The sequence below is a fragment of the Monopterus albus genome, unplaced genomic scaffold (assembly GCF_001952655.1).
Source record: "Monopterus albus unplaced genomic scaffold, M_albus_1.0 scaffold149.1, whole genome shotgun sequence".
Classification (NCBI taxonomy): Eukaryota; Metazoa; Chordata; class Actinopteri; order Synbranchiformes; family Synbranchidae; genus Monopterus; species Monopterus albus.
Window position 1 is genome coordinate 458530 of NW_018128029.1, and position 8742 is coordinate 467271.

At 38.4% G+C, this 8742-nt stretch overlaps 2 protein-coding genes across 2 annotated transcripts in view; one reads left to right on the forward strand and one right to left on the reverse strand.

Moving 5' to 3' along the window:
* Positions 1-889, forward strand: part of LOC109968415 (zinc finger BED domain-containing protein 1-like) — a 3327-nt gene extending 2438 nt beyond the window's left edge. The window contains exon 3 of the mRNA XM_020614679.1: positions 869-889. Coding sequence (XP_020470335.1) covers positions 869-889 — 21 coding nt within the window. The remainder of the gene's footprint in view (positions 1-868) is intronic.
* The window catches only part of chka (choline kinase alpha), a 23747-nt gene continuing 15085 nt past the window's right edge, over positions 81-8742 (reverse strand). Inside the window, exons 4-12 of the mRNA XM_020614698.1 lie at positions 7979-8092; positions 6724-6857; positions 5371-5475; positions 4790-4848; positions 4614-4698; positions 3067-3175; positions 2868-2974; positions 2674-2755; positions 81-1269 (exon numbers count right to left, since the gene is read on the reverse strand). Of these exons, the coding sequence (XP_020470354.1) occupies positions 1210-1269; positions 2674-2755; positions 2868-2974; positions 3067-3175; positions 4614-4698; positions 4790-4848; positions 5371-5475; positions 6724-6857; positions 7979-8092 (855 nt within the window). The 3' untranslated portion in view covers positions 81-1209. The remainder of the gene's footprint in view (positions 1270-2673; positions 2756-2867; positions 2975-3066; positions 3176-4613; positions 4699-4789; positions 4849-5370; positions 5476-6723; positions 6858-7978; positions 8093-8742) is intronic.

Here is an 8742-nt window from a genome sequence, read left to right on the forward strand (position 1 = left end):
GCAGCCATACCTGATACATTTAATCACTTGGTGTCCTCAGTCCCTAATCGTCTTATGTGGAATGGCAACATCACACCCTAGTAAATGCTTTACTTTTTTCTTTTTTTGGAATGTGTTGCACACATCAGAAAAGTGTGTGTTTATTTTGAACATAGAATAAAATTGACGAGGTGTCATCAAATAATGTGCTGCTGTGTTGTGTTCAATGTAATACAGGGCACAGACAATTTACACAACACTCTTTTCTGTTTCAATCTTGATTTTACATATCGTACCAACTTTTTCTGATTTGGGGTTGTAATACCTTAGGTATAAGCTACACTAAGCTGGAGATCTACTTGTCACAGTGATAATACCATAAACCCACCAAACCAAATTTTACAGGCAGAGCAAAGTCACAACTGGAACGGCCATATTAGTAAGGAAGCCACAAAGAACCAGAGCTAACTGTAATGGAAATCCCTGAAGTTTGACATCGTTGATTCGGGGGAGTTTAACCAGCCACACAGAAAAAGAAACAGCTTTTCTCATACTTTGAAACACAATATAACTGAATTTACCTTGGCCTGAAGACAACATCTAATACAGCTATTTAAATAAACATTAAATGTCTCATATGTAGAAGTGTAGACATTATTCTGACCTGTTGAACAAGTGATGATTCTGCCAGCCAACAAGCCTATCAATAACAGGTAGGACCAGGTTACTGGCACACTGAGATCTATAGCAACTGGTCACTTCAATAAGCAGGCATCTACTCTGAGAAGTTCACATTTTGGCTATTTGTCACAGAACAGCTCCATAAGTGCATGATCAGTACATATACATTGATGCAATGTTAATATTTCCAATCCTGTTGTAACTGAAGTCCATCTTCATCCTGCTCTAAACCCTAGTGTTAGCGGTTTGGTTCGAACAAGGCAGAAGCAGAGAGCAGGTCTGAGCAGTGATGGTTAGTACAAGCTGATGTTTCGCTCTTGGGCAGTTACACCGTGTAGACTGACCTGCAAATAATTGTTAGGCGTACTTTAAACACCTAGCCATGCGATCAAGGTTTGGCTTTAGTCAGTGCAACAACTACTCTAGTCAGGAAACCCTCTCTAGGCAGGGAGTGCATGTAAAGTGTGGATCATGGAATCTTTATCAGCCTACATTTCCTCCTGCCATTTGGCTGAACGGTTTATCAATGCATCCAGTCATCTCACTCCATTAGACAGTCCAGATCTTCTTCTGCTGGAAGTAGGCATCAAATCTGGCCTGGGCGTACTCCTACAACACAATCACAAGTTCGAATGTCGTAAATTTCCTAAATAAAATATTCACTCCATACACTTGTGCAATCACTGTTTAGCCACCATCAATAAAATCAATACTTCCTACACACATTTAACAACATTCAAAGACACGAGTTCCATCAATGGTAAATTAACAGTGATTAAAAAAGTGCAACGTGAAGGCAACTGGGAATAAAACTGAGAATGAAAACTGTTACTAAGAGAGACTGTTTTGCAATAATGCTATGGAAATACTGATCCTCAACACAACAGGAAAATGAGGAGGAATTGTTGAGTATGTGTAACGACAAACACTACAACAAATTAAAATGGTGAAAGATTTATAACATAAACAAATATTTTAAATTTAGGATTATTTATAAAAAATTCTTGTCTAAAATATATGCATGTCTAAAAAGTATGATCAGTGAACTACTCTTTATAAAAAAGGTTTTTTTTAATGCTGTGTAATTTCAAACTAGAAAAGGCACACAGTATATGTTGACAACTGAACTAAACCAGAAAAGTAACTGGAGCCCATAGTGGCATTATTTGCAAACCGAAGACATGCAGGACACATTGCAAAAGAGCTTTTCATTTCAAAACTTTCCAGAAAACCTGACCACTGCTCCAGTGAGGTGTACAGGTACCAAACACTTTTAGCCATGTCTGTGTACCACATTTAAAGCACATTTTGAACATTGGCCTTAGTTACTGTATTGTACTTTATTGTCAAAGTACATGTATTGACGTTATATTTTTTATATTATAATACTTTATTTTATATTTACTTTATACTGTTCTTATTTCGTATCTGTATCTTTAATTTAATTCTGATATACTGTTTGTTGTAGCTCTCCTATTTTGTTTTTTAAATTTCCTTTGCTCTGCTTTTTTGCATCTTTATCTGGCCCGTTCTTCTACTGTTCCAATACTAAATTTTTACCCTAGGGATTGACGGAGTGCTGTAATATTATATATATTTAAATGTATTTTTCAAGCATTAAAAACTGTACTGGAGTTAGGTGATACAACTTTGAGCATTTATTGTCTCGGAATGTTCTAGATGAGTGAAATGAGAGATTAGAAAATATGTTAAAATATCAAGTTATTCTGTCCAAAAATTCAAATTTTTTTTAGTACTAGCCAACTGTAAACAGAGTGAATCGGGGTGACCTGAATCACCCAGACAAACCTTCTGTCAGGCTGACATGGCAGCTCGACTTAACCTCCTCTGACTTTTTCTTAACCAGTAAATACTGATAACACATCTGGGAAAATACTACTTTTGTTTACCACTGTTAACTAAGTGCAGTACACTTCCTATTTCCACTTGATACCTTACAGCCACTAAAAGCAAACAAACAAAAAACATAAAAGTAATTAAACCTTTACTGACCAGGTATCCGAACTCGATGGTGGAAAGCTGAGCCTGGATGATGGACCACAAGCCCCAAAAGAAGTGGGATGCCAGGGAGAATCTACATTCAAAAACACCCAACAATTTTTTTGAACACTTTCTTTTACCATTCTTTAATACTGTCATGTACAGACAATGAGTAAGTGCACACCGTGTTCTACATCTGAGCTCACCTGTTCACCTCTACACACAGCTCCTCCTTCACTTTCATTTGGTCCTCTTCACTGAGGCTGTCAAACCCGTGGTCAGATGCACGCAAGTACCCTTCAATGAAGTGGAGCTGCACAGGGACATGAAAAGTTCCCACCAGTCAGTAATCTGTAAGTGAAACTGAATATACAAGGTGCTGGGGTTTTACCATATCATACTCACCTGCTGGGCCTTTGAAGGGTAGGCCTGAGGATCGACTTTGAAGAAAGGAAACTCATCGCAGGTGTAGTCATACATCCATTCACAGAAGTGGTTGCCAATATCAAATCCCCTGCAAGGTTAGACAGAGAAACAATAGAAGAAGATGACTGATAATGCCTTTCGATTAATAAGCACTTTTTGCTTGACATGTTGTGGGGGGGGGGTGTCTATAAACTGGATTTGTACCCTTCAGGTTCTGCTTCTAGCTAATATCAATGAGAAATACACACCATGTGTCCATTTGTGGGTGTGTTCTTCCTGTATATGCGTGTCAGCACATGTGGTCACAGGTTTGATATGTGTGCAGTGAGTCATGTGCTTGCAGAGGGTCAAATATTTGCTGTGCAGCTCATAAGGGGCGGTGCCAAAGGGAGCTGCATGAGGGTGGGAGTGTTTCTGTGTGGTGGAAATAGACAGAGGAAGGAAGAGGCCTGTGCCTGTGAGCCACTGACAGCCAAGGCCCGAAGGGATCTATGCTGTTTCCCATGAATGAGCCACTCAATAATTCACGCACCCAGGCACAAACATATCTGAGGTCACCCAAAGGTAAAGAACATAAACGCTCCTTTAGATGTAAAATTACAGTCCACTTTTCTATTCTAGCCTAGTCTTTCCAGTCCTGTGTGAACGACTGTAACTGAAAATCCACAGCACCATTATTACTACCACTGACAGGCCAGACTAAGGTCCTCACAGGTCTGCTAAATCCTGGTTACATAACAGCTTGGGGTGAATATTTCAAGAGAGGGAGGAGGCCATGAATTATGACTAAAATACTGGTAATGGAGATAGTGAGGGAAGACGGATCCAAACCAGGCTGTGCTCTTTTTCCTCGTTTTCCGTTCAACTTTATCAATCAGATTTTGTCAAATTCAAACTTTTAACAGTTAATCATTAATTAAGATTTCAGATTTTATATGCAGACTGAAGTTGAGATTTAAGGCACACACACAAAAAAAAAAAATCTATTCCATCTACTGTCAATTTTCACAAAAGTGGAGTCTCACAACTAACAATTAACACCATAGTGTATTTTTTCTAAAAAAATAAATAGTTAAGTTTGGCAGTAGCTCGGGAAGAAAAGGTTATCTTTTGGGGGGAAAAAAACACCCGGACTGGCTGGGACTTCCCTTTCAATTTTGTCTTCTACAGCAGTTTCACTTCTCTGTGTTATCATGTGGTCAACTGGGCATAATAAATTGTTCAGAAGCCAGATATTTTACAGCACAGTATAAATTTGAACATTTTCCACTTCTTTCCTTTGCCTTTAGCTGTTACCTCAATACTTTAAGTACCTTTTCAGAAAAGTGAACTACAGTGCCCAGTCTCTGGACAACAATGGGGCTGTATGGCACAGACAAATAAAATATATTAGGTTTAAAGTACATTAGATACATTCATTGTTTGTCTTTCGTCGGGTTCAGTTAACAATAGGAAGATCACGAGACTGACGCCTTAAGCTAATTTTGCTACAGTTGAAATTTGTGTTGCAGTAGTTGCTAACTTACCTGTAGTTGTAGCTGCTGTACTCAAAGTCAATGAGCATCAGCTTCTGTTCTGAAGTCTGGGAGCCATTCAGCAGCAGGATGTTCCCTGAACGCAGCATGCACAGACAAAAGCGGTACTTTAATCAAACAGAAAAGTAAATCTACAAGTTAAAGGGGTCATGGGTCATTTGTTTTACCTTCTTGACAGTCATTATGGCAGAACACAACAGGAGAGTGGGTGGACTCCAGCAGAGACCTAAACATACACAGAAAGGTCAGAAATAAAAGGAAGATCACTCAGCAGAGTTTAAAGAGCTCCCAAACTGCATGCATCGTCATACATTACACTGATGAGTCTTGGTCTTACCAAGTAAGTTTAATCTCTGTTTCACTTCATTGTATAACAATTTAAAACCTTTGAAATAGCCTCAGAGCAGGTATTCTCTGGTAAAAACTCTGTGAAACTAAGAGCAGTTTGGTTAACAGTCACAATGCTAAGGACTAGGAGCCAAACCTGGAATGAAATGACCACAAAACCTGCACAGTATGTAAGGTGTGTTAATAGGGTTGATGCTTGTCTACATGCTTATATTTTTGTTTTTCAAGGTTCAAATTCCAATCTGAACACTACTGTGAAACAAGAACTGAATAAGGTTAAGGTTAAGGTTGGTAGTGGTTATGGTCAGGGTTAAGGTAAGAGTCTAGAAAATTAATGTAAGTCAATGTATTGCCCCCTGAAGTGAAGGGAACATGACTGTATATGTGTGCAGGAACATACTTGAGAACATCCATCTCCTTCGGCAGATTGTAGCTGAGCAGGTGGTTGAAGCAACGGAGGTCGGACTCTCTGGTGAAGTTGAGCCTGATGACTTGGCTCAGGTACCTGGTGAGAGCGTTACACACACATATAGTAATAAGATCTGATGAAGAAAGTTGACACAGTGAAGCCAGGATCATGTGAGTGTTCTCTAACAACATCAACCTGACTCACCGATAAGAATGATGCCATACTTCATTAACTTTGTTAGAGGTTATGATGGCCTCACTGGAAATAATGACAATTATTTGTGTTTGGATGTACAATGTTGATCTAGATCACCCAGACCAGGGGGTTTTCAAGATACTCTTCACCACTGCAGAGTTTTTCCTAGGTTTTCAGATGGCTGAGGCACTTTTTTAAAAAAGCTGTCAGTGTGTTAAACAAAGTTCCAGGCTTGCTAAGAGTGGGCAGATTTGCTTAGCATACAGCGAGATAAACTATCCTAACATGAGGACTGTTGCATCTAACTGAGTGGAGAGGGCAGAAGACAAAAGTAACTGCTATTCATGACAAAAAAAAGCTACAGCTGGTCTATGAAGTCTTTCTTTACATTTATTTTCATTTATATCTGTGTCTTTTCATTTTTGTAACACTGACATAATGTAACTTTTTGAAATGTGTTTTTGTCTTTTTTTAAAATATTATATACAGGGTCACATATACAATACTAATATACCAAGACAATTCTTTTCAGTCATAAACCTAATTTCCCTTTTAAATTTAAAGTAACCCTCAAAAGTTAAAAACACCCTGGGTCCACTTGCTGTTGGCATACTAAACTTCAAGGTTATACTGAGATAAAGTAGTCTAGTGTCTGTCCTTGAAATCAGCCAAGGAAATTTAAGACACCCACAAACCAAATCCAGACCAGACTGCACTGTTGCACTTATTTCCCTGCTTTCCTATGAGGCCCAAAGGAAAAAAAAAAAAAGAGCAATAAATTCCAGAGTAACTAACGCCAGATATTACGTGAAACCCCATTCTTTTCTGATGTCAAAATTTACAAAATAAGCCACGTTGCATGTCAAATGTGCCTTCACAGTTCAATGAACTTTATCAACACATGCTGACAAACATTGCACAATGTAAACCTTGTAAACACCCAATAAATGAACTGAAAAGCAATTCAGATGGCATTACATCATGACAAGCCAACTCCAACTTCATACTCGTTGATCAGTGGTCTAACAGGTTATCTTGGGATATCAAACCTTACTTAGTAACAGAGAGGAATTATGCCAAACTTGTTCTGCGCTTCTTTTAACAGGTATTTTCCAATTAACAGGCAGAAAAAAGACTTATATTACTTACTTGTTCATAGTTCCAAACAGCCATTTGGGTTCCTTATTGAAGGGCATCCTCATGCCATGAAACTTGGCCATCTTTTCTGCAACCTCTGCTGAGATGCTAGGGTCACTTAACTCATAGGTGTCCAGTTTACGGCTCTGTCAACAGGATAATGCAAAAGATTATTTTAGTTGTAATTTTCAGTATTTTGCCCCTGAACCAGAGCTCTGCATTAAGTGACTTAATATTTCTTGTGGGAAAATCAATGAACAACAAATGAGAAAAATAAATGCAAAACAGCCACAAAGGGATGCAAAATGAGCACAAGGACATGAAAAGCAACCCCACAGACAAAAGTATTAAAACAAAGACAAAAAGCACCAAAAAACAACACAAAGCATCTAAAAATAGAAGCAAACCAACTAAAAAGAAATGAATGATCAAAACGTGTTGTAAAATAAGTAGTCACACCTAAGCACAAAATGATTGAAATGAGATGCAAAATGACCACAAAGAGACAAAACAACAAAAATACAGGTGTAAAACGGCCACAATGATGCAAAATGACAAAAACGAGAGATAAATCTTTCTTTTGATTTGTGGACCTTGGGGTGTCTTTTACACATCTATGCCCAGGGGCCCAGTGTTTCATAATCAGTCCATGTAAATATGAATGTGTGCACTGCACTTATGTAACAAAATTTTACATGATATCCTAGTATAAATGTTAAGTTTTACTATAACTTGTCACTGCCAAGTTACCTATTACAGTTTAGACATTCCTAGAATCTAGGTGTGAACCTAAGAAGATGTACGTTTGTTTGTGAAACGAGTTATACAACTGCTTTTGCAGTACACCCATATTTAAACAAGATTATCTGTTTGAATAACTTGCGACTTGTCTTTCATTCAGATGATGGCAGTTGAGGGCAATATTCTTTTCTTCCATGTGTAAAATAAATTCTGCAACAACATACTGTTTAGACGCTGGACAACAGATGTTTTATGGTTTATTCATTTTCTCTGAACATCCATCAATAATGCATCATTGAACAGTACAGCACACACAAACACACACAAGTCAAAAGATAATTTGAGTTTGTTGTGCTTTGTGTCCTATTAGCAGTAACCAGAACATTCTACTGGACTGACAAATGTATCAAAAAACAAACGCTTTTCTTTGTCACATCCTATCTTTGGGCTGCTGGTGAGAGAAACCAAAATATCTAAAGATAAGGTTAGTTTAACATAGTTCAACAACAGCCACATGATGACTCACAGGGATGTACTGCTCCAGTCGGCCCTGAGGGAAAATGCCATAGAGCTTAGGGCCCAACTCCCTCTCCGCCAGGATCGCAAACATCACACTCTCCAGCACCATGGCTTCCGCCCCCTGAAAACACACAGTGAGAAAATTAACAGCTGGACATTTAAAGCATGGGAACAGTCCACACCACCACCATTACCCAGCAAATGCAATAAGAACAGAGTGAGACATGAGACAAAGAGCTTCTGGTCACGGTGTCTGAAAACAGCAAAGTTAGAGTGAGAGTCAAGAACAACACAATTCTCTCGTCAGCCCCTTCGGACATTAAATCTGTAACTATGTCTGGTTTGTGTTCAAGTCATGACTTTTTGGCTTTAGAACACAGGCTTTTTGGTAGGGGTCACAGGACTGAAGGGACAGAGCAGCTGTCACGAGATAAGGAAGATCTACAGACGTGTTTACTCTTCACTGTGCTGCCAGAAAAGCATTGAACTGGAAAGTCACGCCATCAAGGAGCACCAGCATTTACACAAGCTGTTTCTGTAATGGAAGATGAAACTTTCTTGTAGTTGACTTGACTGTCCCTGCTTCACTGTTAAATGGCATATTTTTGTATGCATTTAATCATTTATACAAACCCAATTCCAAAAAAGTTGGGACACTGTACAAAATGTGAATAAAAACAGAATGCAATGATGTGGAAGTTTCAAATTTCAATATTTTATTCAGAATACAACATAGATGACACATCAAATGTTCAAACTGAGAAAATGCAT